Genomic DNA, 13,816 nt, shown 5'->3' on the forward strand with positions numbered 1-13,816 from the left:
TCTCCTCTATTGAGTGACGCCGCCTTGAGGAAGCCATGTGGAAAGCATTCCTTGCCTTGCCGTTCACACATTTTTTAGACATCTTGGAAGTATTTGGATCTGTCTGTACTAATCCGCAGATGGAAGCATCCCAGCAGTCTGGAATGTTAAGAGGGTATGAGTACTTCTTTGGCAAAAAGTGACTTTCTATTTTGTGGGATTCCTGGACACAGATGGAGAACGGGGAGCCAGTGCCTCTACTGATAGCAGCAGGTGGGGGTGGAAAAGCATACCTGGAAGACCCTGACAGCGGTTTGGACCACGCCCCTTTGGAACAGTACGAGAATGACATGCTGGCTGCAGGAGTCAATGGCAGAACTGGAGTAGCAGGTCTTCATCTACTGCCCATATGAAATAGTGTTAGATATTTTTATTTAGTACCTCCTACCTTTACTTGTCCATTCCTCACACGAACACCTGCTAGACAGACTATAAAGTGGAAACGCTCTCTAACAGCAAGAACTGTGGTTATTTAAAGTCAATGTACTGAGTGGCTAGGTTTGTTGTTGTGCATCAAGAATGTGTTGGTCTCTTTTATATCATTTTGTATATTTAAGATGGTGTGTGTGTGTATGTTAGAAACCATGAGCTACTAAGCTAATAATTTCTTATTGTAGTGTTCTTGTGGTTTAGACATTACGATCACATTATCTTAAAACATTCTGTTAGGTGGCTAGAAGATGTTTTCTAATCACATGAGAGCTTTTCATTTGTTATTAACTCTTGACAAAAGAAATTATCATGGCACAAGACAAAATGGAAGATTGAAACACATTCTGCTTATTTTTTTCTAAAACGGAAAATTTATTGGACAGCTATTGGTGCATTAGACAATTTCATAAGTAAAAGTGGTCCAGTACAAAATATTTGTGTGTGTGTGTGTGTGTGTGTTTTGTGAATGTGATGACTTAAGGGGGGGGAGGGGGATGGAGGGACTCCACTACACACAACAGGGCAGGGAAATCTCTGCTGGAAGGGGCAGAAGGGGGCTCACCCTGCCCTCAGGCCTTGTCCTCGCTCGACTGGGTGACCTTTGGAGGGTTTGGGGGAGGAGGGGGCGCCTGTACTGCAGGAGGTGGTGGAGGAGGATACAGAGGTTTGTGTACTGACAGAAAGAGACATCTACCATTGAATACACATATACACAGACTTCATATATTCTTTTGTGTGAAGGCATTTATAAGGTGAAAAACTGCACACTTCTCTTTGATTGCATGCATGTTATTTTATGCTATAAATCAACAAAAAAAAAAATACAATGACATTTTTCTGTTATGCCATAAGAGCTGTTAGTTGACTCATCCACTTGTGAAAAACATCTACCCACATAAAGATCTTCCTGCCATCTCAGAGCAGAAGACCACTCTCTGAAATGCATGTTTATATCAAGGGGCTCTTGTTTTATAGGTGTTAGTTACTACATGCAAAATGCTTGTATTGTTACCCATATTACAATATTTAAAATTAAGTGCTGTATGTCTGTATCACAGTATCAAGTATCGTGACATTTTTTCACACTTCTGTTTAGGTGGTGGTGTATCCCACACTGATGACATCACAGCCGATGGGCAGGATGGCATTTCTTTTGTCCACCCCTCAGGAGAGATATTTCTGCAGCCTTTGGCAGGTGCTAGATTCATATAAAGTATTTCACCAAAGTATTTGGGCCTGTCACATGTAACAATTAAGGGCTTTGTTTGTCTTGTTTATCAGGACAAGTAAACAAGAACAGCTCATTAACACACACACACACACACACACACACACACACACACAGACACACACACACACACCTAATGATTCAATATAAGGGAAAATAAGTGGTATTATGGGGTGTTACTGAAGTCTGGTGTCTCCTGGAGCCCATGATGAGCAGTGTAATGCAGTATTTTGGCCCTGTTTCTGTAAGGCAAATTCAAAGACCTACACATTTGCTGCTACATGTGACAAAAACATGAGGGTATGTCCAAAAGGCACTTAAACTGTTTTCTTTCATGTGCAGGGAAAAGGGCAATTATTTAGTGACCAGTAACATTACTTCAGTATTTTGAAACAGAATCACTGGTGAAGGCCATGAGGGTTAAAATGTTTCCCTGTACCCTCATCCCTCATTCCTTTATTTACTCGTCTCACATAAACAGATATTAGCTCAGTAACACTGCTCCCTTTATTTCAGAAGTTATATAGTAATTTCAAGTTCAGATCGTGACTTACAACTTGCTTTTTCTTTTAGAAACTTGTGTATTCAAATTTTGGTGAAGGCCAGTATTACTAATACAACTCAGAAAACTGTTGAGTCTCCTCATTAAAAACACAGTGTGTGACATTTTCATCATAGATAATGCAATATAAATAATATCAAAGATGATTTTGTATTACCCAAGCCCATTTTTTAACTGGTCATTTTTTTTTGTTTGGGTGGAAAAAGCTCTGTTTCTTTGTGCTGTGTCCAGCCATGGAGAGTCACGGGGAGGCTGAGATTACAGTGCACCTGAACTGCAGCCACTGTCAGACTCAGAGCTGCAAGAAGGACGATGACACCAGGCTTATCCTCTGCATTTGTCATAGCGAGGAGGTGCTTGCTCCAGACAATGTCACTTGCAGAGGTAGACAAGCCTTCCAAGCCATTTTTACACTTAGAAAATGAACCTTTAAGTTGAATGTGCCTAATAGCATGGCCTGTGAGTCTGTAAGTGCTTCCAGAAATGTGGTAAGTGTAAGATGAGTATGTCTGGGACACAAGTAAGTTGTATCTAAGCATATTGCAGTTTTATGATGCAAACGATTAGTCATGGAGCCTTAAATCCAGTATTTACAAAGAGGTGCATTTCATATGGTTTACAAAAGCATTTTTCATAGTTTAAAACTGCATTTCACAACAGCAGTTCATCTGTGATAATGGACTTTTTTTGCTAAAAGCTTTCTGTTTATAGATAGAGCTCTTTCTCTCTCTCTCTCTCTCTCTCTCTCTCTCTCTCCGCTGATTCAGTGGTTACTCAGGGCTCAGTGGCAGAGGGGCACCCATCCCTGTCTCTGATCCTGGCGGTGGTGGTCTCCACAATGGTGATGGGTGTCGTATTTTCCTGCACTTGCCTCACTCTCAGTAAGAGACTCTTCCAGCTTCATGCCCTCCACCTTCCACCACCTCTGATATTCTCCACCCCTTTACCCATGCTCTTCCTGTAACTCTGTACAGAACAGCACCCATTATAAATTGAATGAATTCTCAAAACATTTAATGATGAAAGTGACCTTAGTGCCCTAAAACACCATAATTCACAGAAAGAAGTGCTGTATCAACCACTGGTACATTGATTTTCCAGGCTAGATCATCATGTTAAAATTCCAATCAGTGACATATAAATTACGTGTAAAATAAATGACTAATTCTGAGTTCAGCTCAGAATGCACAGGCCAACATAGAGACCCTTCTAATGCTGATTTACAGAAGTCAATAAAAATGTCATGCCTATGAGGGAAAAGGATGTTTTTAAGGCATCCCAAATAGGGGCTTTAAAAATAAAGGAGACCGTAAAATACCACAGAAAATGTACCATGAACAGATTTTAAAGGGAAACCAGGTAAAGAAGGAACAAGTTCCATAAGGGAACTTAATGAAAATCCCTTTAACCGGGTGAAGAAATTATAAAACTGGGGCTGTTCTATTACAGCCTCTTCGATCTAGACTTCAAGAACAAGCTGATATGTTCAGATTTTGATTTCAAACTCTTGTATTTATGTACCTTTCATATTAGTTTTAGTGTATTTACTGAATTATTCATAATAGATACATAATATCATGAGTTAAGATTGAAATCTCTTAAATAATAAGCCTAGAGTTTAAGAGATGAATATAGCCAGGCTAAACTGTGCATTAATAAAACATTTTGGTTTAGGATCTATTTTGAATAATATTTCTTAAATCTAACCATAAGGCTAACATCTAGCATTCATGATTTTTATATTTTAATATAATTTTCCCTGAATCAGGTCATAGCCAGCACATATCCCCGTTTAAAAACTCTTATTTTTTATTTATTATTTTTGTATTTATTTTAGTTCCAAATAAGTTCTTCCAGTACATTCAATTTCAGGTGGGAGTCTCAAAATTCAATGTATGCTCAGTTGTGCTTTTTATTGTAGTCATGTTTGTGATATCTGATAAAAGACATGCAGCTAATTTTATTACCTAAAGGTAACACATCACTGCTAAAGGGAATGAGTAGGGAATCATGAAAATGCTATTAAACTAGAATTTTTTTATGATCTTTGAGTGTGAATGAATGACAGCCAAATTATTTAGACTATCTTTAGTCATTAATGCACAACTGTATCACTGTTCATTGACCAATATGTCATTATTGCTGCTCATTTCATACCCAGGGGTTTAAAATAATCTTTTCTAGCATAGGATGATGAGAGAATATTTTGATTATCGATGTGCTGCCTTGACAGTATGACTTAGGAAATGAGTAACTTAACCCTCCTGTTGTTTTCCTCTAGCTGAGTTTCCTTACAGCAGGGCCCAATCATTGTGTTATGTTCTAAAATGAAATTTGTTTTATTGACACAGACGTTATACCAGATTTTGATGAATCCCTGCAAAATTAACAAAACTTGCCACTTGTCCTAAAAAACCTCAAGCAAAACTGCAAGTAAACCCATCTGACCTTGTACAATGCCTCGCAACCTAAGAAGCCATCAGATTTGTCCCTCAAAACTCAACAAGAAGGGACCTTGTGAGAGAAGCCAAAGAAAAAACAACAATTACTTTGAAGGAGCTACAAAGTTCAGTAGTGTTAAGGTGCACCAAAGAAAATATCAAGTGCTCTGCATACAACTTGTCCGTATGGCAGGGTATCTAGAAAGAAACAATTACTGTAGAAAAAACACATCATAGTACTTCTGGACTGGGCGTCTTGTTAAAATCAAAGGATGGATGGTACAAAACACAAGGGGATACTGCAAGTTTGCTTAAAAACCCCCAAAACTAAAGCTTTGGAGAAACTACACATTTCAGCACGACTGTGATCTAAAGTCTAGCCAAACAGCAGTGGTTGAACAACATATGAAATCACAGATCTCAATCCAATTAAGAATCTGTGACACTGTTTGGAAAATTGTGGCCCTATTTACAGTCCGCAAACATGATCCAACCAGCCTGAACAAACCTAGAGCAAATGAATCAGAAAAAAATGGGTGAAACTCACTCCCAAAAACTATGCAAAACTTACTCCACCAGACTTAAAGCCAAATCAGATTACTTTTAATCATGTTGAATACTTTTGCAGTGCACTGCACTGCATATTCTCACCTTTTATATGTGACCTTGTAGGGATCCTGTTCTCTGCTTGCTGCAGTAATATTAGAAGTAGAATCTGGCATATTGTTGAGTCAATAAAAGAACTCATTGTATCTAATTAAAGATTCCTTTGTAAACTCTTCCTCAATTTTCTTTGGAAGATTTTTGGTGAATTATGCATGCACACTTATCTCAAGTCAGAATACTGCTCTTATTACCTCAGTCTTTTCCTTTATGGTTAGCTGAACCTCTTTGCCCAAATCCTTCAAATGTGAGTTGTGAATTCTGTGAACTGTGCCTTAGTCAGCTATCATGGTGCTTTTATGAATATTTGATGTGACCTCAGTCTAGCAAGTTGGTAATTTCCATATATGCTTTATTGCTTTTTTATTATTAGATCTGAATGTTTTATTCTTAGTTTGACCTGTGCACTAACTGTACTACATATCATGTTTTAGGCCTTTATGATTTAAATAAAGAGAAGTTAAACATTTGAAACACATCTTTGATCATCTGCTGTTGTGTATTTAGGATCTAAAGGACCTCTTTGTCAGTGTAATATATGCTTGTGTCCAAGTATTCTGGAATCTCCTTTGAATTCTGCTTTGTCTGAGATGCAGTGCTCATTCTCTGTGTTCTCAGGCTGCAGAACTGCATTTGGTGGTTAACTCTTGTCTTTTCCCCTGAGTTCTCCCCAGTGCAAGTTGGTAGTCTGTACTCAGGCAATTCCCTCATCCTTTTTTGACCCCAGTCCCACTCCCTCACTCCCACCCTCGGTCAACTTCCTGCCGGCTATGCTTCGCGCCACTGCGCCAGCAGCCCAACGGAAAAGGAGACCTCTCACCTCCATGCAGTGTCCCCTCCCCAAGAGCAGACTACCAACCTGCATCTGGGTCATGGGAAGTCACCGCAGAGGGTGAGTGCTCCCTGCCCAGCTGCTAGCAGAGAGAGCAAGCAGTTAGCCATTCCAGATTCGCTTATCCAGTTAAAAAGGTTCTGAGCCCTGATGGTTCTCTTTTAAGAAGCAGTAAGTGTACTTAGAGTTGTCTCTCCACTGAGAGCATCATAATGAAACCTTGAGGGCTCTGTTGATTTTATCTCTGCTTTTATGCTGCTCTGAATGTAACCATATGGAACATCAGTGGATATGCCCTTGAAGCTGGACCTGGATGTTCCTAGGCCAATAGCCTTACAGAAAACAGCTTAAAGATACTCATATACACTGGCCAATATAACATAATGTGAATTTCCATTGAAAGTGTAGTTTTGCCTGCATGTGGCTGTATGCACTCTGAATTCAAGATCTCAGATATCATTGTACAACCAACCTCAAAGCACAAACCCACTTCTCATGCTGGTAGTGCCAATTTTAGCCATAGTCTATGACTTTGTTAACCCCTGGCCCCCCTCTTCTTTGCCCTAGCAGTCTACTTCCGCAAGAAGAACAACCTGCATGCTGTCCTGGTCCACCTGCAGAGCCCGGAACACAAGCTGAGCAAGATCCGCTCTTCCACCATTATGACGGACTATAACCCTAACTACTGCTTCTCTGGCAAGGTGGTATCACTGAGCGAGCTGAAGGAGGTGCCACGCAAGAACATCACCCTCCTTAGGTGCTCTTGGTCTTTCTGTAGCATGACCTTGTAGCATTATATAAGAACCTTCATATGTCCTGGGTGATTGGTTAAAACTTTGTATTCAGCCTAGCCCATCATAATGGAGGTCACACTGAATCCTTTTTGTGTCAAGAATGTGATAAGATGTGTCATTTGTCCTCGCTTTATCTGTCAGATGACTGAATTTTAGCTCACTTAAAGCATTGCAGTGTTCTTGGTTCCAGAGCATTGGGGCATGGTGCTTTTGGGGAGGTATATGAAGGGCAGGTTCTGGGTATGAATGGAGACAACACCACCATGCAGGTCGCGATCAAGGTCAGTAACACACTTTAACACGGTATAGTCACAGCATGTTCTGTTTCTGATAGCTCTTGATTGCTTCTGTCTGCGCTTTCACTGCTCTCTGATAGACTCTTCCTGAAATCTGTTCTGAGCAAGATGAAATGGATTTCCTCATGGAAGCACTGATTATGAGGTGTCACACACACACACACACACACACACACACGCAAGACAGATAAGGTGGGTGTTATTCTACTCTTGTTGACAGAACAATAGGAGGGGATGAAATGCCTAGTTTTTCTTTAGGTGTTCATTTTGCTTACCCAGTTTGCAGACATTTCTTATTATTGAAGTCTGGTTAATGCACCCTCGTCACTTAGACAATAGCTCTGTTTCCATTTCCTCAATTCAGACATAAGGCATACTACAGGGCAGGCAATGCACACCATAATAGCTTTGACTTCAGCCTCTTAAAAGGGCTCTTGATGTAAATGATGACTGGATAGCGTTATGTAACCAGTGCAAATCTTTTTATCTTCAGTGTAATTCTTTAAGATTGCCTTAATTGTCTGCTTTTGAAAATCTAAAGACTCAGAAAGGCTACTGCATGTACAAAATGGGTACTATTCTTTAAACTGGAATGGCAAAGCCATTGGTACTCTGTAAAACTGGCCTATCCAATTAAGTATATGGTTGGTGTGTGTGTTTGTATGTGTATTTGAGTGCATTTGCAGTAAGTTTAACCATCACAACATAGTTTGCTGCATCGGAGTCAGTCTGCAGATCCTACCCCGTTTTATTCTTCTGGAACTCATGACTGGGGGAGACATGAAAAGCTTCTTGAGACAGAACCGCCCCAAAGCTGTGAGTGGTTATCCTGGGAAAAATGCATAGCATATGCACGTGTGTGAGTTGGAATGTGCACAAGCTTCCTCTTCGTATCAGTACTATTGCTTGTTTATAGCTACATGCAAGCACAAAGCTGTATGTGTAGTATGCATAATGTTTGCATGAGCTTGCACGGGAGCATTTGTGGAGCTATCTCATGTCAGAGTTATTTGTAAGTTAGCAGAGTGCTGCTCTAATCTCCTAGTTGCCACTATCTGCTCCCACAGAACCAGCCCTCTTCTCTGACGATGATGGAGCTGCTGTGCATGGCCAGAGACATTGCGTTCGGCTGCCAGTACCTAGAGGAGAACCACTTCATTCACAGGTGTTGTGCACACTGCTGCAATCCCTCTTCAGAATTTGTAAACATTGACTAATGGCCCAGGATGCCACAGTTCCTGCTACTCCTTCTCAGAAAAATATAATAAAGGTCTGGATCTATAGTACAAGATATCCATAAAAGAGTTTGCCAAATCTGTAGTTGAGTAGTTTGAATTAACTTTAATCAGTGCAAACTGTAACAGGTAGTTCCTTGTTTTAGAGACATTGCTGCACGAAACTGCCTGTTGACTTGTCCGGGTCCTGAGAGAGTTGCCAAAATTGGAGATTTTGGAATGGCGCGTGACATATACAGGTGCCAAGGTCTTTTGACCTTGTAATTACTTGTGGGCTTTTTTTCTCATTTGGTGTCTGACATAAAAGGTTTTCTTCTCTCTTCTGGTTCACATACAGACTCATAAGTACAAACACATATAGTTGGTAACCTAATTAAACTATGCTAAGCTATAAACTATGCCATTAGAATACCTGTAGAATGATAAATACTATGGCCATTTGCAAATAAATTTAAATCCTTTTTATTTGATTCTCATAATCAGGTATATAAATATGATGAAATGTATATTAACCTTGAATGCTGCTACAATTACCATAAAATCTATATGCTGATTTAATATGTAGGAAAAGCAACAGTAAACATAATGGCAGTATAAATTGTTGTTGTACCAATTCCGTGCTTCCCTCAGGGCCAGTTACTACAGGAAAGGTGGCCATGCTATGTTGCCAGTGAAATGGATGCCACCTGAAGCCTTCTTGGAGGGCATCTTCACCTGCAAGACTGACACCTGGTAATACTGTGTTTATTTATTTATTTGTTTATTTATTTATTTATTTATTTATTTATTTTTGTCTTTTATGTGCACACATTATGTTTTAATTACATTGAAATTAGTAACTATGATAAAATGGTGCTTTTCTACTAAACACCGCTCTACTGTGATGGCAAGTATCATATTGTTTTTTTTCCCATTTATTTATTTATTTATTTATTTTTGTTTCTTTGTCTCCCTCTGTAGGTCATTTGGGGTACTGCTCTGGGAGATTTTCTCCCTGGGCTATATGCCATACCCATGCAAGACCAATCAGGAAGTATTGGAATTTGTGATGAGTGGAGGGCGAATGGACCCTCCTAAAAGTTGCCCAGGGCCTGTGTAAGTAGTGGTATTTCAGTTTTAAACCCACAATCATGGTTCATTGTAATTTGCAGGCTTGCTTCTGAATAATACTGATGCCCCTAATGAAATACACAATGGATATATTTACTGTATATTTATTTTTGAACTCCTGTCATGCTGTTTTACCAATTCCTGATGTGTGCTTTAAGATACATCTTGCAATTTCATCTGCTTTGGTTTCATTTTCATCAAATACCCCCTTCCACAATAGTGATGTTTACATAAAAGCTTTATTTCTCATTGCAAAAAATATTGCTACTATTCTGTTTTAGGTATCGCATCATGACACAATGTTGGCAACACTGCCCAGAACATCGGCCAGACTTCTCCACTATTTTAGAGAGGATCAACTACTGCACTCAGGTAAATAATTTGTCTAGAATAATGTAGTAGAATGCATCAGATTTGTTTTTTTGTTTAGACAGTTATTCTCCTAAGAATTACATTTGGTTTGGCTGATCATGACACCCTGACCTCCTGTCTCCTTTCTCCCATTCTCCTTGTCGGCATCCAGGACCCTGATGTGATCAATACGCCTCTCCCAGTGGAACATGGGCCAGCTGTGGAGGATGAGAGCAGTATAGTGATCCATCCAGAAGGGTCTGGAAGTATGAACCCTTTTCTGGTGACCCAATCCATGTCACAGGACACACCTGTGCAGCCTGCCATTTCCACCCCTCTCTCTCAGGTTCACAAACCTCACCTGCTGCTACAACGGCCACCCCAAATGCCTCTGCAGGCCACCCGGTGTGAAGCTTTGGAGCCATGTTGGGCTGACCTGGTTCCTACTAATGGATCCTGCTCTGGGTCCTGGCTCCAGGTTCCAGAGCACCGTCGATGCTCCAGATCGAGCTCCTCCTCAGGCAGCCAGAAGTTGAAGAACAAGGCCAAGAACCTCTGGAACCCAACTTATGGTTCCTGGATTCTGGAGGGCTTTGGACGGGGAAAGACAGTACTGTGCCACACGCGATCCATGCCTCTGTCCTTCACCGACACCCCTCTGTCTTTCTCTACCTCTCCCTTTGAACAGAACAACTCTGGAATAGAAGTCAATACCCCATCCTCAAGCATGCCTCCTGCTCCCTCTCAGATGACCTCCAGTCCTGCAGGGTCTTCTAGTCTTGCATCACGGAAAGGGCCAGCTAAGGCTGCAGGGGGCTCCTTCACTGCAGTCATGAACTTGGCCAAGCTCCAGACCTTTCCTTGTGGCAACGTAAATTATGCCTATGACAAGCAGAGAGTTGAGGCTGAGAGTCTGCCCCACATGCTTGCCAGGTATGCACAACCCAGCACCAGCTCTGCAATTAGCTCCTCACTAGCGGTGTTTGGCTTGGCTGACACTGTTGCCCACAAACCACGCGTGAAACGTTATTCCAGCTACAGACACGAAGACATCAGAAGGCATACCAAGCCCGAGAAGCCCACAGGGGACCGAGATTCAGGCTTCTCACTGTCTGAAGACCTTAGTGTTACCCCTGTGTAACGTTTCAGAATTGTGCACTTACTGAAGAATCGAAGAGTCATACCACTGATAAAAACATCTCACATTGTTCCAGTTGGCCTGCAGATCAGCTGACTTTTTATTGTTTGGTCTTTTTGCATATGGATCACAAGAATTTTCCATGACTGAAAACATCACAAAACATGAGCTGGACATGAAAGCTACTTACTGCTGAAGAACACACACAATATTGCTGCTGTAGAGATGAAGGACATGACAGAACCATAACATTGTCACTTCTATTTGATAGTTCGAATTGGTTGATGAATTCTGTGAGAACTTGCACAAAGCAGATAGCAAGCCTCTTGCTTCCACTTTGTGGTATAAACACATAGGATTCTCAGCCACACTTAGCACTGTGAAAACATACATTAGGCTAATTTTAAGTAACAAATAAGAGACACCTTGTAAACTTCTGCCATCTTTCAAGGAACCAGCATTAGATGTAAACTGATGTATTAGCAAAGGCTAAGACATTCTTGATAAGCATTTAATAGTCCTTGTCTAGAGAGAACTAAAGAAATACAGCAGTTTCTAAAATGATCTTGGAAAATTGCAAATAAATTAAAGTCCTTTTTATTTGTTTCTCATAATAAGGTATATAAATATGATGAAATGTATATTAACCTTGAATGCTGCTACAATTACCATAAAATCTATATGCTGATTTAAAAACAGAAAGGGCAGTATAGTAATTGCTCTATTGTCTGAGAAACTTGTGTTAAATTTTGCTTAAAAAATAGCAATTTCATAATTGAGGCCGTTGATAAAGCTAGAAAAATAATTATTGAACCTAAATCATCAAAATTATTTGCGTTTGGTAAAAACTTTAAAAGAATATTTCCAGATGTAACCAGGAATGTGGTTATTGATGTTAAATGTTGAAGGACCCACTGGGAATGTGTTCTGAACTGATGTATAGTTAGCATTTTTCAAGCTTATGTTGAGTTTATGAAAATTCTTGTTTTTATGCACTGCCAGTGTGTGGTAAATGGACAGTTTTGTTTTTTTAAAATTAATTAATTAAAAAAATTTTAAATAAATTTTTTGTATAGTACTATTGACATTACTTTCCTTTTTTTCATTTAAAATATTTGATGAAATGTGTAGTGTTTTAACCATGGCATAAAACCTGTAAAATCTGAGATAAGGAGATTGAAATTCTCTTTGCATTTTGTTTATGCTGACTTTTCGATGGAATGGAATGGAAGATGGATTTACATTTGTGTTATATACTCTGGCAGTGAATGTAATATCCAACGCTGTGTGTCCCATATGCTAAACTGGAGAGCACCAAGCTATGTGTTATTCAGTTATTCTGGCCTGAAGGATCACAATCACAATGAAGTTGCTACTCTAAGATATAACTTTCTCAGTACCGAGGGTTTTATTTTCATTGCTTACACATGTAACATCTTTTACATGTTATTCTCATGTCTTAACATATTCTTGAAATCTGGATGTGAAATTACAATGACAATTTTTAAATATGGTCAGGGATAAACTAGCTTTATGAGGTGAAACTACTTACAGTTCATTATACTTTTGGTTTCTGCATTTTACATTTCAAACTTCCATTGAAATAGTTTCTTTCTTTCTCTAAAACTCTGTTATAGAACATAACATCCAAGTATATATTAAACCTATTAGCTCTACCTTTAATATTTTATACTTGCAAATTTATTTCTTTATGTTTGTATATTTCTGTCATGTCTTTTCATTGCAGATACATGTATCTATATTGGGGTAACATAATTAGCTTCTCTTATCCATTAAAAATAAATAAATTTTGTTGGAAGGTTTATTGATTCTTTTCTGAGTATAGATTTTGACAGAAGTATGCTGTTGGAGATTTTGATAAGAAACATTACTTTTAATTACAAAAAAATAAAAAATACAACCAAAGACAACATGATAAACTTGATTGGCAGTTTACATTACACACATTAGTTTCATATAGACACAGGCTACAAGCTAACCTGACCACTCCCTTTGACATTATAATATTTTTATTATGAGTTTAAAATTGCACTTGTTCAAGAAGCTTTCAACTAGCCTTACTTTAGGAGTTCATTTGATTGAAGGATAAAGGAGTTCTTGTTCCTTTTAAATCTTGCTTTGGGATGCTCTAAACGTATGTGAAGGCATATTCTTTATTCTTTAAAACTTGCAAGCAGTTTGAAAAATGCACATATTTTCTTAGTCTTTAGGTGAGCTGTCTAAAAGCAATATTCTAGATGCTTACCCACTGTCTTAACAAAAATTCGAAGTAATCTGAACAGCCTTGCTGTATCTTTAATTATAACATACTATACCAATTATATTACACTCTGTTGTATAGATCCTTACTCATAAAGGCCCATTTCCCCAAAATCAATGTTTTCAATGTCCATTTTAAGATAGGTCTTATTTGGATAAAATGTAATTCATTTTGTGTGTATAAGTGTCTGTACACAAATAATTATATTAGTTTATTTAACAATAGCAATGATCTCATCCAATGTTCCATGCTGAAATATCCTCCAGTCCACATCCTCAAAGCATGCTTTAGGCTTGTCTTTCCTTTTTATTGTCCACAATGTCTTTCTTCAGTGGTTTGTTACTTATTTTGAACTCACATGCCCTTTCTATGATCACAAAACACTAATCTAAAACCTTGTTTCTTGTTTGACTA

General features: G+C 39.0%; 1 protein-coding gene across 5 annotated transcripts in view; it reads left to right on the forward strand.

Annotated features, from left to right (window-relative positions):
- The window catches only part of ltk (leukocyte receptor tyrosine kinase), a 39,848-nt gene extending 26,904 nt beyond the window's left edge, over positions 1–12,944 (forward strand). For 2 of the 5 annotated variants that reach the window (XM_081721982.1, XM_081721984.1), the window contains exons 15-30: positions 213–369; positions 953–1,135; positions 1,568–1,666; positions 2,493–2,645; positions 3,029–3,142; positions 6,093–6,257; positions 6,768–6,954; positions 7,182–7,272; positions 7,368–7,432; positions 7,974–8,103; positions 8,355–8,452; positions 8,669–8,761; positions 9,153–9,254; positions 9,483–9,617; positions 9,914–10,004; positions 10,156–12,944. In XM_081721982.1, coding sequence (XP_081578108.1) covers positions 213–369; positions 953–1,135; positions 1,568–1,666; positions 2,493–2,645; positions 3,029–3,142; positions 6,093–6,257; positions 6,768–6,954; positions 7,182–7,272; positions 7,368–7,432; positions 7,974–8,103; positions 8,355–8,452; positions 8,669–8,761; positions 9,153–9,254; positions 9,483–9,617; positions 9,914–10,004; positions 10,156–11,124 — 2,832 coding nt within the window. In that variant the 3' untranslated portion in view covers positions 11,125–12,944. Of the gene's footprint in view, positions 1–212; positions 370–952; positions 1,136–1,567; positions 1,667–2,492; positions 2,646–3,028; positions 3,143–6,092; positions 6,258–6,764; positions 6,955–7,181; positions 7,273–7,367; positions 7,433–7,973; positions 8,104–8,354; positions 8,453–8,668; positions 8,762–9,152; positions 9,255–9,482; positions 9,618–9,913; positions 10,005–10,155 lie in introns of all 5 variants that reach the window. The other 3 variants (XM_081721983.1, XM_081721985.1, XM_081721986.1) reach the window with 3 other exon arrangements.
- The last annotated feature ends 872 nt before the right edge of the window (positions 12,945–13,816 follow it).

Source organism: Electrophorus electricus, chromosome 10 (assembly GCF_041902795.1).
Source record: "Electrophorus electricus isolate QZ-2024a chromosome 10, ASM4190279v1, whole genome shotgun sequence".
Lineage (NCBI taxonomy): Eukaryota > Metazoa > Chordata > Actinopteri > Gymnotiformes > Gymnotidae > Electrophorus > Electrophorus electricus.